General features: G+C 38.6%; 1 protein-coding gene across 1 annotated transcript in view; it reads left to right on the plus strand.

Annotated features, from left to right (window-relative positions):
- Window positions 1-16,911, plus strand: part of CdGAPr (GTPase-activating protein CdGAPr) — a 293,995-nt gene extending 277,084 nt beyond the window's left edge. The window contains exons 5-9 of the mRNA XM_067764372.1: window positions 2,745-4,051; window positions 4,118-6,019; window positions 6,089-6,515; window positions 8,586-11,113; window positions 12,903-16,911. Coding sequence (XP_067620473.1) covers window positions 2,745-4,051; window positions 4,118-6,019; window positions 6,089-6,515; window positions 8,586-11,113; window positions 12,903-12,978 — 6,240 coding nt within the window. The 3' untranslated portion in view covers window positions 12,979-16,911. The remainder of the gene's footprint in view (window positions 1-2,744; window positions 4,052-4,117; window positions 6,020-6,088; window positions 6,516-8,585; window positions 11,114-12,902) is intronic.
- The last annotated feature ends 4,011 nt before the right edge of the window (window positions 16,912-20,922 follow it).

Below are 20,922 nucleotides of genomic sequence, written 5' to 3' on the forward strand. Positions count from 1 at the left end.
GTTTCAGAATAAATAGGTAAATGCACTGCCTGTGTGTAGATAAACCGCACATAAGCTGAAACCTTCTGTCAAAGTGAAAGCCTGAATTTAACGTTGTAAGAAATTCAGCCATTTTAATCTCTTGTTTTGTGAGATGATGTATTTTTCAAATATTTACCATATCAGGATTTGTTTAAAAAGCGCCCTATCTCAGAATTAGGTTGAAGAATGTCCTATCACAGGATTTTTCATAAACACCCTATCTCATGTCAAAGTAAATTGAATTTATGCTAAGATAGAGCGGTTTTGAAACAAATTGGGAGATAAGAGTGTTTTTGGATAACATTTCATTATTCGTTTTACTGTGTAAAAAATGAATAATTTTCCGAAGACCTGTTGGCATTTACTACTAAGGGTAATTTTCGCTGAAGGGGATTGAAATATTTCCCGCTTTCCTTCCTTCTTAAAAGCAACCCGTTCTATTTTTTAAATTTGGGAGTTTCAAACAAAGCTTTGCCGTTATTAGAGATATATTTGTTATTTTATTTTTCATAAAATGACATTTTAGAGGGTTCTAGAATATTGTTTCCCGAAAAATCCCACTAGGGGTGATCTCATAGAAAACTGTTGCACAAAAAACGCGGAAGACTACACAACAAAAAGGAATTTTCAGCCTTGCATTTGAATTGTTTGCAAAAACAAACCTTTTTGGTATGCTAGTCCAATGCAAGAGTACCCACGCAGTTGCTGTTTTGGCTCCTCATGGCTCCTAACAACATCACTTTGGCTCCGACTGGCTCCCAGCAACAACTTAAATGTTTTCGGTAGATCACCACTCAAAATAATCACAGCATGCCTTCCCTGCAAAAATTGTTGGATTACGTGTTCCATTTTCTTCATGTTGGAGTACTCTAACAATACTCCTTTGCAATGCGTTTGCGGACCACCATCAGCCGATCATTGCTCGTTTTTAACGACCGTGATCACGACACGATGACGATCGAACAGAGTTGCCAAAAGTAAAATATTGCATACAAATAACTGATAATAAAATTTTACTATGGCAACTCTGATAAAATGCGCACTGATTTTATGTATACATACTACTATTATGTATACATAATAGAGAAATATTAGTTTCTTTATTCACGTAAATGCTAAATAACATAAGAATATTCGTAGTAAAAAATATAAAAGTTGTATTGCCCCTCTTCGTTTACTTTCATTTTAAATTAAATTCACTCCGATAATTCTTTCCGAGACAATTCCTCTTTAGTACTTTGGCATATGATCCTCTGTGGGTGCTCCATGGAGTACAACAGTGAAAGTACTTTGGAAAGTACTCTCACGTATGTACACTATGGAATACTCACAAACAAAGCGAGAGTGGGATCACCTACTCCTCTCCTAGGACATCGCAATGTTAATTGGAGCACATTTTTTGTATGAATACAGATTAGTTTTGGAACACTCCTATACTCCCAAAGGAGTATTCCTTACATTATTTATGGAGTACTCGCGTTTTTTGAAGGGTTGAAACTCAAAAGAATTTCTAATTTTGAATTGCGTTCGTACCGGCAGACCACACAATCAAACAACTGCTGGCCGTCCTACACCTGCTGCTGTTCAATTGTATTTCTTTGTATTGTATTATTATGTATATTTATGATGAGTTGCGCTACAAGGTATACCTGCCACGGGAAACACTTCAAAAGAGTATGTCGCATATTTGAAATGTAAATCCCGTCGTTTCACTTTTTTTTGTACAATTTTTGTCCAATATTTGTTTAAGTCTTTATAAGCCGATAACGATCACGGGATGGAGTCTAAGAGACCCTTTAATGTCAGGGCTAAAGAGTTAAAATGTTCCACAAAAATTTTCGTCATGAAATTTAACTTTAGCAAAATATAGCAAGTGTAAAATGACTATAGCAATGAAATTTGACCAAAGAATGCAAAACGATTTAGGTCTCTCATTTAGAGTACCATTTACTTCGCCCTCAGACAGTTACCCCCACACTGTTGCACAGTGTTATTTTAGACTTGATGGACGCAGTTTCGTCCTTATCTTCATTACATTTAAATGTCTCTTCAAATTATACAAAATTTTTTATCTTCAAAGCATTTTGTATGACCTTGCAGTACCAGTGGGAGTTGATATGCACGCCTTTGTCTTGTCCTTCACTTTCCTTTAACAAATACTTCAAAGAAATATTTTGAATTTATGTGGATATTAAATATACTTATATTAATTCATGTGTAACGGTATGTGACACTTAAAATATTAAAATATGTGTGCTTTCATAAATTCTTTTTGTTACAATGTGTGCACTGAAGGTCGCTTTGGCTTAATGTGAAATTTCTTTTGACATTTGGCAAATAACTCAACTTATATTTAATACGTTTTCTGAAAATTTGTGGAATGGTATCTATGAAAGATTGTTCAGAAAAAACGAAACACAGTATGTGTGTAAGCTAGGGGCTCGGCGTAGTGACGGCATATCTTTTTTTGAAAGAACTAGTTACCTACAAAGTCCCTAGATGAGTTTTTGCTGTTAAGCTTTTTATCGCAGAGATAGATGTTCATTCGTACCAAATATTTAAGCGTACTTGCTGTCTTACTCATCGGTGCTTCCGAGATCGATAGACGTGTGAGCGTGTGTGAATTTTACAAATTCTATATGCTTCTTTTATATCAAACTTTTCTTTCTCCCACTTTTGTTACTTAATTTATACTCATTTAATTAGTATTATTTTCTTTCCAGAAATCCTGTCGTTTTCCGAAACTTGAAGAATGTGCACACTTTCACTATGAGCGCGTGCAGCTGGGTGCATTCTCCGTGCGGCTCGTAGACGATAAATCCGAATTGCTCAATAGCAGCATAGCATCACAATCGATTGGAGGCGATATTGCGGGCAGTCAGTTGGGACAAGGGCTTAGCAGTAGTACCACTGGTCCACCATCCTTTCGTTCCTTTTCACCAGCAAACTGTTGGTTCATCATAAAAGTTTTTCCACAAAACTGTGATCCGTTTCTTGTGAAACGTTCCTTTGACAATATGCAAATGTTGGACGAAATGCTGCATCGTTGTGTGTATGATCGCAAAATAAGCGGTTTAAAGAATTTAGAAGAAATGGAATTCAAATGTGAAGAAGATGTTGAATATGCAGTAGCGAAATATCTAGAACGCTTCTCAAAGATCGCATCCGATTCGCTTACTTGCGGCACTATACTGACTTGGTTGCAATTGGATAATAAGGGACGACGCCTACCGTTGGCCGATGGTGATACAATGCGTACAATCAATACGCCAGCTGTTGGTGCGGCGTATGGCGTACGACGCTATCAAGCGCAAGCTTCCGATGAGATATCGATCGAGGTTGGTGATATGATATCGGTCATTGATATGCCCAGTCCAGCTGAATCGATTTGGTGGCGTGGTAAGAAGTCACATTTACAGAAATCACAATATGAAGTCGGTTTCTTTCCGCAATCTTGTGTGGCGACAATTGGTGATAAAGTGCCAAGACATTTTCCATTGCCCGCGCCACTGGTGGGACAATTAGATGTCTCACCAACAAAGCCTGTCTTGCGTAAACATGGTAAACTCATAGCTTTCTTTCGTTCATTCATACTGTCACGTCCTTCGCGTCGTCGCCTCAAGCAGAGCGGTATTTATCGAGAGCGTGTTTTTTCATGTGACCTTTCGGAACATTTACTCAACAGTGGACAAGAGATACCAATGGTGCTTAAATGTTGCGCCGAGTTTATAGAAGAATATGGCATTGTCGATGGCATTTATCGCTTGTCGGGCATAACCTCAAATATACAAAAACTCCGACGCGCTTTCGATGAAGAACGTATTCCCGATTTAGGTAATCCCGAAATGAAACAGGATATACATGCTGTAAGCTCGTTGCTTAAAATGTACTTCCGCGAGTTGCCGAATCCTTTGTGCACATACCAATTGTACGATAACTTCGTTGAGGCCATACAAGAGAAGAGCGAATCAAATGAAAGACTGCGTTTGATGAAAGAGACTGTGTTAAAGCTGCCCCCACCACATTATCGGTAAGTTTGAAAGTTTCGGTTTTTTTCATTTACCAATAAACTCATCTGAGTTAACTTTTTTCACAGCACTCTCAAATATTTAGCCGAGCATCTGAATCGAATCTCACAGCACTCGGCTCGCACCAGTATGACTGATAAAAATCTCGCTATTGTTTGGGCTCCCAATCTATTACGCTCACCTGCACTCGAATCTGGTGGTGTGGCCGCTCTGCGTGGTGTTGGTGTACAGGCTGTGGTTACTGAGTACCTGATACGCAATTGTCACAATATTTTCGACGCTTTTGAAGACATGAATGTGCGCCTGAGCTACATCGCTACAGTAGGCGCCACACCCGCTGCCACAGAAACACGTCTAGATTCACTAACTGATTGTGAAAGTTTGCTGGTTGAACAACGTGAGCATGATCAATCGCTCACGTATACGGAACGTCCGAAAAGTCTGAGTACTGGCGGTCCGAAACTGATTAGTTTGGAGGAAGCACAAGAGCGCCACTCACGCATCGATTCCATCGATTTAAAGACATCAATGCCAATCAATATGGTGGCTAATAATGCGGCAAATATTGGCTCGTACATCGAGGTGGGCGGTGGACCATCCAGCCTGCCTGATAAATATCATACTGTGCTGTCGGTGCCACGTAGCTGGCAAAAGCGAAAAACGCACTCATGGAAGTCACTCTTTACACGCAATCAGCCACGACCAATAAGTAATGGCGGTGCGCACGAGCTAAAGACAGGTGCAGTAGGCGGTAGTGACGCACCAAAAACACGTCACAAGCAGAGCGGCAGTCATCCTCAGGTTACTTTCGCTGAAGCCGATTTGATTATTACTTCCACTAGCAAGGTTGGTAAGGCACTGCACAAACAGGACAAAACGAAATCAATTGAACTATTCGAAACAAGTAGTCGACGTGAAGAGGGCGGCGGTAAACCAATGGAAGTTTGTGTACGCTCGAACTCTATTGACAGTTTGCGCACTGCTGGGCACTCACGTTCAGTCTCGCATGATTCATACTTTGATTTGCTGCAATCACCGCAACGTGGTCACGTAACCACTTGCCCTTCACGTGAACTCTCCGAGCTAGGTTTGAATTTTGATCGTGAAGAACCAGAGATGCGCATCTTCTCTGAAAGCGAATCTCTGGTAAGTTCACCACGCGTCGGTAAAGAGAATATACCGCCATCATCGTGTGCCGCGTCACGTCGCATAATGCGCGCACGTCCTGAAGAGTTTTCCAGTCAAACGAACAGTGTGAATCCGAGTCCTAAAAAGCAACCACGTCTTAATTTGCATCTTTCACCCAGCGCTACTACTGCGCCCGCACACAATTGGCCACATCAGGGCAGTGGATCGGTCACAGCTCCGCCGGCGGGTGGCATACTTATGGACGCTGCTGGACATGAGTTGGTCTGCCATGAGCACCATGCCCACCTTTCTAGCGATGAGAGTTGTTGTAAACGTTATAAACTTGAAGATCAGCTTTCGGATATACAGTACATCGATTGCAGCACACCAGAACACACTATTGCCAATCCACAAACGCTTTACGCTAGCGTGCAAGTGCATGCGCCACCAAAGTCTGCGCTCTCTAGAAATTCACTTTATAGCTCAACAGAGAGTGCAAATAAGTTGCAGGAGGATGTGGGGTCAAGAGCAGCTCAGTTTGAAAAGAAATATGGTATCGGCGGTATTAAGAGTAGTGATAAAAAGTCATCCGCTGGTGCTGCAGCTGCAGCCGCAGCCGGTGGTAGCATTATTAGCACGCGCTACAGTTATCCCACAGTACAGCTGGGTGCCAAACGTAAGGATCAGGATACTTTTAAAGAACGTTTTAGTTATCCCGGATCAGGATTGCACAACGAACGTCGCTACACAGCAAAAGATGCGGCTTCGGCACGCATGCAGTTTGAGGATGAGTTGTTTGCCAAACGTGAACTGGAACTTATTACACAAGTACCTTATGGCAGGTGAGTGGAATACTCAAAACGAATAAGTAAATGTTATGTTGAAAACAAAAATTACTCTTCTCTCAACAGGAACTTACACAATCATCCAAATGCGCCCAAGAATTTATCCGACTTGATGCGTCCGAAAAATCGTAACAGCTATTGTAATTCTAATAATAATGCGGCACTGAACTCGTTGTTACTCCGCAGTTCGAGCAACTGCAATGAAATAACCAAAGATGCCAAATTCGAAATGGAACGTTCAAAAATATCGGTAACACCTTCGTCACCTATGCTGAGTCCACGTTATTCGTTATTGGTTGGTGGTGATACCAGTTCAGAGAATAGTTCGGCTGTGAATACGCCACAATATGATTTGGAACCGCTGATGGCTACCTCTGCGATGTCTGGTATATCGACGTCAAGCGCATCTTTGCACATACAGCAGCAACCTTTGTTGTTGGGTGTAGACTCTGGTAGCTTTTTAGGCACTTCACATGAGAGTCTCGGCAGCAACGTAAGTGATGCATCAACTTAAATTTCTTTCTATGCGCTGATTAGGTTCTTCAGGACAGAAGAAACATTTCTGGAAAGTTATCAGATTTTGATTTAGTGCGATACATTTATTGACCTCCAATCCGTTGGCATTAATAGGATCGTTTGCAATATTACTTGATTGATAGTTTCTTTTGATAATTTTACTTTAGGTATTAGATTTGGTGCCATGTGCACATCTCCAATCAATTTGGATCGTGGATCGGGACACTGTCCTCCCTGGATATATGTGGAGCAATGGATTATGAAGGCCCGTTTGTTTCATGGTCAACTTCAAAGTGCTTCCATCTCCGCATGTAAAAGAGACTCCTATGTACATTTCGTAAAGGAAATTTTGTTTAGCCATAGTTCTTATAGAAATTTGTCCCGCCTCCTCTGGGTGTTAAAAGAAATAATTTTTAATTTCTGTGGTCTATTTGAACTGCAGTCTCCTTAGAGCTTCCAAGTAAGGTAAGAATTTCTCTACTTGGCTGGCTCGATAAGACTACGTATGCCGATGGCTGCATAAAGCGGATGATTATAAATTTTTCTCTTGAACACTCTAAGAGTCCTTTCATCTGATGTTGTCAGCATCCATGCTTCTGCGTCAGCTATTAAGTCCAAACTAGTGTTTGTTACCAAAAGTGTTTCTTCTCTAGAAGCAACGGCTGTTATTGTTGTTTATGTTGATGCTGGTTCCCAGATAAACGAAGTATATTACTGTTTCGAAATTATCGCTGCCAGCAGTGATGGGGGTTCTACGAGGCAAACGCGCTTGCTCTTTACTTGGTGACAGCAGATACATACTTCGTCTTACCCTCGTTCACCGTGAAACCAAATGGGTTCAACTTCTTTTCCAGTTTAAAAATTTGTTCCAAAGCGGCTTGTTCGGTAACCCTTTTCTGATATTTGTTTTGCTATAAAAAGCTTCTCGGTAAATTCATCTGCCTTAGCAGATTCCGTTCGGAGTCGCACTAAACATGTTGGTTCACTAATTTGTAGGAAGACTGAAATATCAGTGCACCACCCATTGAAAGAGAAGCTCGGTCTTTACCTCCTTGCAAGTATATTGTGCTAAGTTAGTATTAATATTTCCAGTTACAAAAAATTTCTGATTGCGTCAGTCTTCGTTATTTTTAAAGTATGGTAATAGCCGTGTTTTTTTATACACGCGTATAAGTTTACGTTTGCGCGTGAAAAAAAAAACGCCTATCCTCGCTTAGATAATGCTTAGGAGACCCATCTAGCGGCAGTGGTTAAACAACTAGCTACAGCAACAGGGTGTACCGAAAAGCGGACACACCCCTCTGTTGTATGCCTGTGTATAACATATAGCTAAATCAGTTGCGATGAATTGTGGACACACATAGATAGAATACATAGAATTAGTGTAGAGGGTGAAACAAAAACACATATTTCAGTTAAAAAAAAAAAAAAAATAAATGTAAGGCGCGATAACCTCCGAAGAGATCTAAGGCCGAGCTTCTCTTCCAATTTGCGTCGTGCTCCTCTTGATTTTTCCCTACAAATTGGCCGGACGGGACCTACATGTTTTATGCCGACTCCGAACGGCATCTGCAAGGCAGATGAGTTTTCACTGAGAGCTTTTCATGGCAGAAATACAATCGGAGCGCTTGCCAGACACTGCCGAGGGGCGACCCCGCTTACAAAAATTTTCTTCTATTGAAAAATCTTAATTTTGATGTTGCTTTGCCCGGGAGTTGAACCCAGGGCATACGGTGTGATAGGCGGAGCACGCTACCATCACACCACGGTGGCCGCCATATTTCAGTTACATCTGAGTATAATGCGTATTGAAATTTAGTAGTACACATTTTATGCGCAGCAACTTCAGAGGTGTATTTAAAGTTTTACGCTTAGCAGTCCATATAAAGTATAAGCGTATAGACGTTTACGTCTAAAAAAAAACACGGCTATTGTTAACTAATCATAACTACACTTTAGAATTTGGTTTTCGTTCCAGCTTATAACTCAGACCAAATATTAGAATAATATAAAATCATATTCACCTTGTTTTCTCTCTTCTCAACAGTTCACTACACACTCGAACATCACAAACACCTCGCATCCGGAACGACGTGATATACACGCACTCAAACGTGAACTTTCACTTGATCTTCAACCTTTGAGCCCGAAAATGGCTATTGATGGGGTAGATGGCAGAGGAAATGGTGTCAATAGGGGAGGTGGGCATGCAACCACTCTACCCTACAACAATCGACAGCGAGAAATCGCGCAGCAACTAGTACCATCACCGAATAACTCAAATTTCACAGATAATACTAGTCAATCGGTAACACCTAGCGAATTTGGCTATCAAAACCTGCAACGACAGTCCAGCATGCACTCGCTTATTGAAACCGAAACCGAGTCGCCAGGATATGAAGAATACGAGAATACACCCAGCAATATGGCTTCACCATTATTGGGCGCACAAAAACCACCGCCTATAGGTGGCCCTACGAGTCCTATACGCGCAACAATTAGCATCACTTATAATATGCGTAGTCCACGCGAAGAAATGTCAACGAAGACATTTGCTGTAATGCGCGATAAGACGAAAGCGAAGGGACCATTGCTGGAGACAAGTTTTGATGAGAATATTTTATATGAACAGGTGAAATTCTTTCGCAATTCAGTGACTGAAGTAAATCAACTGTTAAATGATGAGCGCAAGAGTGCTGCGGGTCTAGAATGTCTTAAAGAGAGTAACAATGAGAATGAGATGCATGATTACGAGAATATGGTGCTGGTAGGCAATAAGAAGGCTAGCGCGGTAAAAGCATCGAACAATTTTGAATCTGATGTACTTATGAGTGGTCAGACAAATGTTTTGGATAGTTTGGAGGAACCTTCCGAAAGTGAAGATGACCGTTTACTTTACGAAAATGTGGAAATGCGTAAGCCAAAAAGTGTTCATGCAAATATTTTGGGTGAACAGTTAAAGCTGGCAGAACTGGAAGAAGAAAAGACAAGACAGGATACTTCTGACAAGGTGGAATTAGATAGTTTGGATAGCTTGAAGACGGATAGCGATGCGGTTCTTACAGCAAAATCAGCGCAACGTGACGACGTATCAAATGTAACTACAAACGAGATTGAGCAACGCGACCCGCCACATAGCGCAGGCATTATTGAAAATGCTGCGCGCAAGTCACCCTCGAATTTTAGCGTAAAAGAACTAGCTACCAAATTTGAAAGTTCGCCTGTTGAGCAATTACCCGCATTCGATTTCAGTTTTCGCAGTTCGGTTAAGAAACACACAAACCCTGTGACCGCAGAGCTGAAAGCCTCACAAACGAGTCTAACTTCACAGGCCGAACAACTGACAGCCAAAGATGCCACAAATCCCAAACAAAAGCTCACAAAATCACAACAAATAACGCGTTCCCTAGATGAGAACGCATTCGTACGTGAATTCGGTTCTAAACATTTACAAGAACTGAGCACGCGTAGCTCACAACAGTTGCCCGAAATGAATGAGGTATCAAATCGACGTAAGAGTTTTGATTTTACGCGCCCAAAAACACTAAATCCTCCTAAACGCTTGCCAGGTATGCCCATCACCGAGGAGACGTGCTTGCCAAAGAATGAAAAGACAACGCAGCCAACTACGGCGCACAAGTTAGAGAAAACTTATAGAGAGTCAGCGCCGACAGATGCAGAATTAGATAACGATTACGAAACATCTGAGCTGAAGATTACGCCAACTACTGAAAACCGTATTTCACTTATACAAAATAATGTGAATTTTTCGCCATCCGCACAGCAAGCTGGAGGCTCTACGACTTCCTCCGCCTCCAACGCTCCTGCTCCTGCCATTAATACCAGCGCCAGCGATTTGAGTAATTCTAATTTGAATCTCTCAACCACCAGTCTTAAAGTATTATCTGGTGTTAAGCTTGACCGTGAACGCATAGACAAAATCAAAGAGGAACGACGTCAGCAGTTGACACAAAAATATCGCGGTGATTCGTCTAATTTTAAGTCGCGCTCCAAAACAGATTTACATACATCCTCCCACAAGGATGACGATAAATTCAATGCACCAGAATCTTTGCGTGTCAAATCAAAATCACGCGGTGATATGCGCGCACTACAACAAGAGAATGAAAATGTGAAGGAGTTGCTTGGTCGTGCGCGTCTGTTGGCTGGTTCAGAAAGTACTTTGCATACGCCGCGCGTGCGTAGTATTTCCGATGAAAAGAATCAAAATAATTGCGATGCAAATACTAAAACTAACAACTCAAAAGCAGCGGCAACTGTGGTCAGCAATATTTTTAATTCCAACGCAAATGCTCAACTTAATGTTGGTTCTGCGTCAAACATTTCCGCTCACAATTTTTCAAAAAAAGCTCCGCCTCAGGAAGAATTCTCTGCTCGTGCTACAGTACAAAAATTTGAAAGAAAGAGCTTTGAACTTTCAAATGGTACTGTGGGGTCAGTAGCAGCGTCTACAGCAGCGCGTGAGCGTAATAGCAGAAGTGATAGCAATAATGGCAGTGGTGGTATTGGCAGCGTTGCAGCATTGTCGACCAGTCGACAAAGCTTGACCTCCACGTAAGTAGTTTCATTTTAGTTACTGAAGTAATTATATACTGCAGAGCTTCAATTATTCTGCAAACACAAAAATAAATGAGGGAATACCCTTAAGTGCAATCCTTCATCTAATAGAACGCCCTTGAAACAATTTGCTTGAGCTTAGCAAGGCAAGAATAAAAGTACGATTAAACAGTTACCAAGACATTTAAAAAAAAATATGAAAAAATTCTGATAGGATTCGGACGGATCTAGGTGTTGAGGAAAATGTTATTAATCGGATGAAATCTTGCGATAAATTTTTTAGATACTTCACATTGAAAATGCAATAAATTAGAGCGAAAATCGCGCCAATTTTTAGAAACTTCAGAAACAGGGGATTCTTGCGATCCATTTTCATGAGACTTGCCATTGATTTAAAATCTTGAAACATCACATCAAGATAATTACAAAGTTCATTCGGGACTTTAAATTTGCGATCGATTTCAAGTAGCTTTCAAGTAAGCTAGAGAACTAAAATTCCGAGAATTTGTCAATAAAAAAGAAGAAAATTGAGTTTTAGAAAGAATATTATTATCGAACTTCGCAGTAGTCTCCCTCTTACTCGACACAGGGTCCCAGTGGTAGTCCGTTTAGCTCAACGGTTACAGCTTCTTAGACCTCCTGTACGCCCCCATGAAGAGCTTCCTTGAGATGCGACTCCGTCTTGGGAAATAGAAGTTGCAGGGAGCAATATCGGGGCTATAGGGTGGGTGATGCAACGTTGGGATGCCTTATTTTGCCAACAACTTTTGCAAGACGAACGCGGAATGAGTCGGTGCATTGTTGCAATGCAAGTTCCAGCCATTTTTGGCGAGTTCGGGTTAAACACGTACCCGAAGCCTCTAAAACGCCAAATTAGAATTTTCCAGTCACTGTCTGGCCACCGGGAACGTTTTCGCGATAAATGATGTCATGGATATAAAAAAAAAACAATCAAAATTGCTTTCAGATTTGACTTTGAGTCATACTCAAATATGCAACTCTCATATCTAGTGACTAGCCGTTTGGTTTTTTCCAGATTTCACTAAAAGTTGAATCACAAAAAAAGTTACGTGCGCCACTAAAAGAAGTTACTTGCAAAAAATACGCATAAAAAACAAACTAAACGTCCGGTGGCCCACGGGTCGAAATAATTAGAAAATTTCTTTCTTCCCGGTAAGCTAGAGTACTGAAATTTCAAACAGAGACAAAATTGAAAGAGCACCTATCACAAAAAGTTCCGCTTGGAGGCGCACGGATCGATGTATTATGAGAAATCGTATAAAAAGCAGCAAATCATGGCGAACAAGTATTTTATTTCACCTAGATTGATAGCTTCGCAGTAAAGAAGATATTAAGGTTCAGATTATGTATGACGCAATGTCAATTTGCGTTACAAGCACTCACATTCACAACTATATTACTTATACAGAAAATTCTATAACGGACCCCGTCTTACTGTTAGTCACTGGAATGAGTGAATGGTCTCATAACATACGAATATTGTTTCGCACGACAAGAAATCACTTTTAGCGTTATACATAATTTGCCCCTAAACGTCTATAAATATCGCTTTACGCTTGTAGTTTTATTTTTTGTATTATATTTTTACAATAGCTTTTGTTAAAATTCAACTTCATATTATGTCGCTCTCTAAGTACAAATTTTCCGATTGGCTTTGATCAATTAATAGAAAGGAAGTAATTGAAAATTCTCTTCCTTATTTTTATTGCTGTCTGTTACCCCACATAAATCAATTTTAACTAATATACACGTTTTTTATTTGCAGTCGTGAAAAAATCTCACCACAATTCTCCATACGCGATATGACGGCGATGTTCGAGTCACGTTCACAAAATTCTTAATAAATAAATAACTAAATAAAAACGTTTTTACTAAACGTTAAGCATGTATTAGTTTATAAGATAACTTCACACACACATGCATGCATACATACAAAAAATCTCTTACAACAAATACAATATAACAATCATATATACTTACTTCATTTAAGTAACTAAAACTGTATTTAACAATAAAACTTTAAATTTAATAAATGTTTCTATAAGTTTGTGTATGTATGCGTGCTTTGTGTATTTTGCAGTAAACAGTAATTGTAACAACAAGAAAAACATATTTGTATTATAATTTTGTTTTTTTTTTCATAATAACTAAAGGACAAGAATTACGCAACAAATATGTTGCAAGCGACTAAATTTGTTTAAAACCATTTATGATAATAATATTACTAGCCAAATTTATGATGAAGAAATTAAAAAAAAAACATTAAACATTTGCGGCAATATCAAATTGATACACCTTAAAGTCGTTTAAACAATATATTTATTGTTTTTGTCTTTATTAAATTAAAAATACAAGAGCAAAACAATTGTTTCGACACATACGATCAACCGTTGATCGTAGCAACTGATGAAGACACTACGTATGTGTCGAAACAATTGTTTTGCTCTTGTATTTTTAATTTAATAAAGACAAAAACTATAAATATATTGTTTAAACGACTTTAAGGTGTATCAATTTTATATTGTCGTGTGTGTGAGTCGTTTACCGCTCTAAACTAACTATTTAATTAAACATTTGGTAAAGCTATAAAGATTAAAAACAAATTCTGCTCTACAATACTATAAAACTTCTTAACTTTGATATAAATATTTAACTAAAATTGTATTATATATGCATTACTAATTAATTATTGTATGCGACTTCTTTTGTCTAAAATTTTGTGTTAAAAATTTTTATGCTTGATGAAAAAAAGAATGAAATGCTATTTTATGTTGAAAGAAAAACAAATAAATTTAATTTGAAATGTTATATATAACTATTTGTATGCATGATTGCTAATGAATTGCTGTTTTGTGGCTAATGATAAAATTGCGTTGAGAAACAATTTTTTTATAATTTTAATAATACATAACTATAAATATTAATAATTATCCAAAGAAGAAAATAAGACATTTGTATGAATGAAGAAAATTTATGCATTTTTAAAAGGAAAAAGTTGAAAGCGTGACCAATTATTATTGGTATATATGGCAATGTAAAATAATGTGCGAGTTTAATTTAATATACATATTTTTAGAAACTAATGAGAAAAACAAGGCATTTCTATTTTATTTTATTATTAATATTAGTTGAGTTTGCATATTATTACTTTTTTACAATTATTAGTTAAGTGTTAAATTAGCGTTGACAAGAAGTAAGTATTCTGAATAGAATATATTTAAATTTAAAAAAGAGAGCATATAATGAGAAAAAACCTTTACCCTCTATCTGCACGACAACTTTTGCAGATGGGACTTGTGGCTTACGACATGGTCGAAAAAGGGTCTGCGCGATTATGTAGCGATGAAAACACTACCCGAAGGTTTTGAGTATTGTTACCAGTATGGATAGACCTTAGATCTGGTACAAGTACTATTAATCGAGCTTGCCCAATCATCTTGGGAACGTTTTAATATGACCACATTGAACTTTCTAGGCCATTACGCCACCAAACATCCCTGCTTCACGAGAAACTTGGCATTGCCAGAGCCCCGCCTGCTAAATATGTGTATCATACATTCATATTTGAACCACCACTTCTCTTAGGTGGGCGAAGTTGAAAATTAGGTTGCGGAAGCTGTGAAGCTATACAGCTGTATATTGCGCTTATCAACCCCTTCAAAACCCTTGTTTAGTTTGCGAAGCAACGTCGTTATTTTCCAAACAAAATAAAAATTAAAAATAACACATAACCATATGCACCTTAAGATTAGTATTGGTTGCAGTTGGCCCATAGCAAGATTGTTACCTTAACATTGTTTTCTTCAATTTTGCGCAGGTTGTTGTTGTTGGTTTAGCGACAACGACACAATCCGAAAGTTTTGGGGAGTGTTGTCGATATTGATGGTTCTTTGCCGGATATAGATCCGGTACGCTTCGGTAACACATCATCATTAAGGTGCAAGCCCGACCATCTCGGGACCGATTGAGTATGACCTCATGAAATATTCTAGGCCATACCGCCCTCCCACCCCCTAGATCGATGAGGAACTTTCGGCCGCCAGAGCCTCGGCTGTAAAAAAAAACCTGCACGTGTAGGTGGGGTTTACAATTGGTTTGGAGAAGCTACTAATTGCGCACCAGGCCATAACGTCAATTCAACCTATGCCTGTGACCAGCAAATCCATTAAAATTATGACCATATTATATTGTCTAACTTCAAATTGTTGCAATGTCAATGATGTTGACATTATGGCCATTCTGCTTTTATGAAATGTTAGTTCAGTCGAATGAAAAGAGCATTTCTGCAAACCGGTAAAAATTGTTTTGAAAGATTGAAATGTCAAACTTAGAGTCTGGCAAGGATTTCTTTCGAATGAATAGAAATTTATTTATTTTATTTAGTTGAAAGTTGAGGAAAAAGGCCTGATTACAATGAAGACGGGGGCTAGAATATACCCGCGGTAGGTATGCCTGTCGTAAGAGGCGACTAAAATACCAAATAGTTAGAAGGGGTTGTGTAGCGCAACCCTTTCAGGTTGCTAGCGTAATATATAGCTTCTCCAAACCCAATTGTCAACCTCACCTATCCGTGGCGAATCCTGTTACATTAACAACCGAGGCTCTGGCGACCTCAAACTCCTCATGGATCTAGGGGGTGGGAGGGCGGTATGGCTTAGAAGGTCGCATGTGGTCATAAAAAATCGTTCCCGAGATGGTCGGGCTTGGTACCGGAACGTACCCATCCGGCGAAGGACCATCAACATCGGTAACACTCCCAAAGACCTTCGGGGAGTGTCCTTGGCGCTACAACAACAACAACAACAATGGAGGCTACGCTACATAGCAACGTCTGTCAAAATATTTACTCATTTAATGAGGGCCGTTATTTTTGGTGCGACAGAGCAACACGACAGTCAATCACGAATGCCGTCATCGGCAGATTAAACCTAATTAACCCCCCTATTGCAGTGTCGATTGGAGCAGAATCGACTATTTGTCGATTCCATCTTTTTCATTTAATTTTGTTATTATGCAAGTTAATCGTCAAATCTTTGAACTATTAAAACAGTTATCTTGTACGAAACAGATTTGGATATTTTTTTAATATTTCGATTCATATAAGATACTTTTTATCCATTATAAAGATAATCGATTAACGCTCAACGATCGACTGCCGACTGCGATCGACACTCGCAATAGGGGGTAAATGTATGGCAAGCGACCGCTAGTGGCGTCGTTTTTATTAATAACAGACAATATAAGTTTAAAGCCATTCATTTGAACGTTTTCTTTTTTCAATAATAAATTTTTCGCCACTGCTGGCAATATAGTTTACATATATATGTGGCTGTCGCGTACAACGTAAACAAGTAGTCAATCCCGGATACGGTTATAGTCAAGCTTTGATTTATTGTCGTTGTGGTCTGTAGCCGCTGTGTTGAATGTGGCGCTACTTTTCAAATCGATCTTATGACCATTTAAAGCGAACACCCCATTAACACTTCATCGCACACGTGGTTCTTTCACAAGATATTTTTTTATCAAATTAATTTCAATTATGTTTTTAAATTTTTTTTTAATATTATTGTTGTATGCATTTTGTTTGCATTTTCAAGTATCGTATTTATTATAAAAGTATTGAATTTATACTTAATACATAATTCTAACAAAAATATGTATGATACAAAATTTTAAACAATAAGTGAAAATATTTAACTATTTCTATTGATTATTTTTATTTAATTTAGTTTAGTTTTAAAATGACAATATCACAAAATAAATTTATAGTTTTACACAAATAGAATTTGGTTTTATTTCTCCCTGAAGAAGGCACAGTAACGTGACGAAACGCGTCGGAGAAAAACTTAATCATTTAAATTTTTTGTTACTTGTTTAAAATTTTTAGTGAAAATTTTAACACTTCGATGTCTTAATATTTTTCTTGGCAAATTTTGTTCTTCTTTTTTGTTTTTTAAAACTACAAAAAAACAAATTTTCAGAGCCAGAGCCTCGTCTGTTAGTGAAACAGGATTCGCCGCGGATAGGTGAGGTCGACAATTGGGTTTGGAGAAGCTATATATTACGCTGGTAACCTGAAGGGTTGCGCTACACAGCCCCTTGAATCTGGTATTTTAGTCGCCTCTTACGACAGGTATACCCACCGCGGGTATATTTTGCCTTAACCCGCTGGGGTGCGTCCAACAAGTCGCGCAAGTCGCTTCTTTGCTTCAATAGGCCGGCTCCGATAAAAATACCTCTGTGGTCGGAGCATCATTTTCATTATATTATTGAACTCGATCGCGGTTGCTAGTTCAAAATGCCCTGTCTAAGAATTCCCTAAATGAAAAACGTCATATCTAAGTATTCGGTTCCGGAAGGCTCTATTTAAGAATTTGTTTCAAAAGCGCCCTATCTCAGCTCAAAATATATTGAGTTTACGCTGGGATAGGTAGTCTTTAAAAAAAATTATGTTCCAGAGCGTTCTTTTAAGATAAAAAAAAACGTATGAAAGAATGCCAGGATTCTGACAAGAGATTAGGCTAAGTATAACTGGCCGGCCAACCTCACATAGACTGAATATCTCCATGGTGTTACCAGAATTTGTTTGACGACCAAACGGATAAGCCCCAGTTAGGTACCAGGACTTATGGTATGAAATAACTCCGCCCTCTTGGCAAATACTAGAAGTTTTCTACGAACTAGCTTAATAGCTGCCTTGAGTCCTGGCAACGCTGTCCCTTCTAATAGCTGAAGCTTTGACTTGCACAACCGTTACTTCCTGCAGCTCGCACTTTCAACATCTTCTGTTACTGGCGAGTCCAAACTTATAAGCATGTGTCGCCAGAAGGCAGTATGCTCATCATGATCCTAAGATATTCTCTCTTTAGAGATATGAGCAACCTCGTAGGTGTAATATCCTAGGATTTCCACATGATCTTGGAAATTTTGCAGCCTTGCGCTTCTGTCTGCTTGATGGATCATATGCAAATCCTGTCTCCTTCTAATTTTTTCCAAACGGATTGGGACGTCTATCGTCGATTCACTGAGTGCTGCACCCTCCTTTGCCAACTCTTTGGCCTTTTCGTTACCTTATATCCCTCTATCACCGGGAAATCAGTAAAGGTGCAGAGTCCGGCCCGAGCGAAGTTCCTCGAATGCTTCCTTGCAATTCAGAACACTTCTTGATTGATTACTGTACGAGTTTATTGCCTTACTCGCTGCCTGACTATCAATACACATATGGACGCGACTGCAGCTTAGGCACGCTTCTGCTGGTTTCCTTACGGCTACAATCTAAGCCTGAAAGACGCTGCAGTGATCTTGCAGCCTGTAGGATCTATTTATTTCGGATACACACAGTAAACAGCAGAGCCGACCCTCCAATTTGATTTAAACACGCTATTAGTGAAGTATAATTGTAATTGTGAAGTACTACTTCCAAAGTAGTCTAAATAAAGCCCATTTTGCAATACTGAATATTGGAGTTATTTATTCGACAGTGTAGCGATTCGAATAGCAGAAGGTGTATAATTATCAGGAATTTCCCAAAATTCGTTACAGTATGTTCTGCCATTTCCCCACACTTGTGCCAATCCTCCGCCTCCATTGTGGCCTCACCAAGCTCCCTTTCGAAGCTCAGGCACGGAACCATGCAGGCGGGATGATTCGGCACATCCCGGCATGCAAGGAGGAAAGAAATCAGTTTTGATATAGCGAATTATTCAATTCGAAATAGCCGCCGACTAAGTGTGATATTGCACTTAAACCTCGATATGTTTATGGTTGAAGAAAAGTAGCTTTAAGAAACAAACATTCCTTTAAAAAAACCGTATAATACCAATTAAAATAGCGTTTTTACAAAAAGCTTTAAAAAAATTATTGGCGCGCGCATCTATTTTAAAATAAACTAGATTTTAAAAATTAAAAAGATGAAAAGGAATTTATGTACTTAGCAAGGTGAAGTTGCACAACTTAAAATCTAATTTTTTTTTAAATTTTTGCTCATGCGTCCATATTGTAAAATGTATCAATCGAAACAAAAAACAAAATTTGAACACCAATCCAAAAAACATATACCATAACAAAACAAAAAAAAAAAACATTTAAAGTTCTCACTTTTTATACGTTTTGATAAAATCAAAATATTTAGCGAAATTTCTTAGCTAAAAGAATACATGAAAATAAAAGTTAACAGCATGAACATTTACTAAAACAAGTCATGGAAAGATAATAAATATTCAAAAAGATAAAAGTATAAGTCAGTTTAGCGTAAGGAAAAATTCTTTTCATCTTCAAAAGATCAAACTATAATTCAATAAAGCTTGAACTACAATCCCAATAATCAAAATTAGATAAATGAATTAATAAAACTTAACTAAAATAATTTCACATATTTAAATGTGTGAGCAACAAAACGAGGTTTTTTCAGCAAATCGTATCGTCTTTTCGAAGCTATAGATAGTTCTAACTTCCAGTAGTTATGGTTAACGTCGACCTCACCATTATTTCATCTAAAAACTTTAGTTTAATAGTAATAATAATTGAAAAGATATAATGACAAGCACTTAGGTTTTCAATACGATCTGACACCAATACTTTAACATATCTTCGTTTATCAGAACCCCAGCGTTGTATCTGCAGTTAGTATATTGTAGAAAGAAAACCTTGTGCACCGATTTCACAAACTTTTGCAAAATAATTCGAGAAGTTTTTAAGAAAATATCCAAATATATGCAATTCACAAGGTCTGTTTTTGTTGTTCTTGTTGTAGCGATAAGAGGCCTTGGGGGAGTTTTATCGATGTTGATGGTCCTTTGCCGGATGCAGATCCGGTAAGTTCCGGTACTAAGCCCGACCGTCTCGGGAACGATTTGTTATGACCACATGTGACCGTCTTGGCCATACCACCCTCCCACCCCCTAGATCCATGAGGAGTTCGGGATCGCCAGAGCCTCGGCTGTTAATGAAACAGAATTCGCCACGGATAGGTGAAGTTGACAATTGGGTTTGGAGAAGCTATATATTGCGCTGGTAACCTGAAAGGGTTGCGCTACACAACCCCTTGAATCTGGTATTTTAGTCACCTCTTACGACAGGTATACCTACGGCGGGTATATTCTGACCCCCTAACCCGCTGGGGGCACAAGGTCTGCTATTCGCCGTACGTCTTATGTTTTTTTTTTAAATTTTATACTATGAACTTTAAACAATAAAACAACAAATACGACACTCTTGTGAATCATTTAGTTTGTTGATTTTCGCACAGCTTTTTCCAAAAGCAAAGTCTCGAAATAAATCCGAAAATAATCTAGATGTCTGAAATTGGTAAAAAATATCACCGAAATAGTTTCGAAATGATCCTGAATTCATCGTCAAATGTTCAAAAAAAAACAGTCCCAAATGGTCCGGGAGTATACGATATAATTTAATCGCCTTCAAAAATTTAACACAGTGCGTCAATCCGTTACGCATGAACAAAGGGGGTAACTAGCGCCATGATTTGGTATGCTCTTTTCTTATAGCAAAAACGTTAGTATCTGTTTTTTGTATGTTTGGATGTGTCCCTACATAAATGAAAAAAAAAAAAAAAACGATAAGTTCCGCTTTTACTGCCCTTTTTAGCTTTTGTTTACTCTCAATACAAATACCGTTTTTACCGCCGCCCGTTCAATTGAACCTTTGAATAAATTTTTGGTACCTTTTTTAACTGTTAACATGGAGTACCGATTTAACTATTTGAATGAGGTTGTGGAAGAATTGTAAAATTGTGCAGTTAAATTTGATTGTAATCACAGGCGCACAAT

Source organism: Eurosta solidaginis, chromosome 2 (genome assembly GCF_040869045.1).
Source record: "Eurosta solidaginis isolate ZX-2024a chromosome 2, ASM4086904v1, whole genome shotgun sequence".
In the NCBI taxonomy this organism is placed as follows: Eukaryota; Metazoa; Arthropoda; class Insecta; order Diptera; family Tephritidae; genus Eurosta; species Eurosta solidaginis.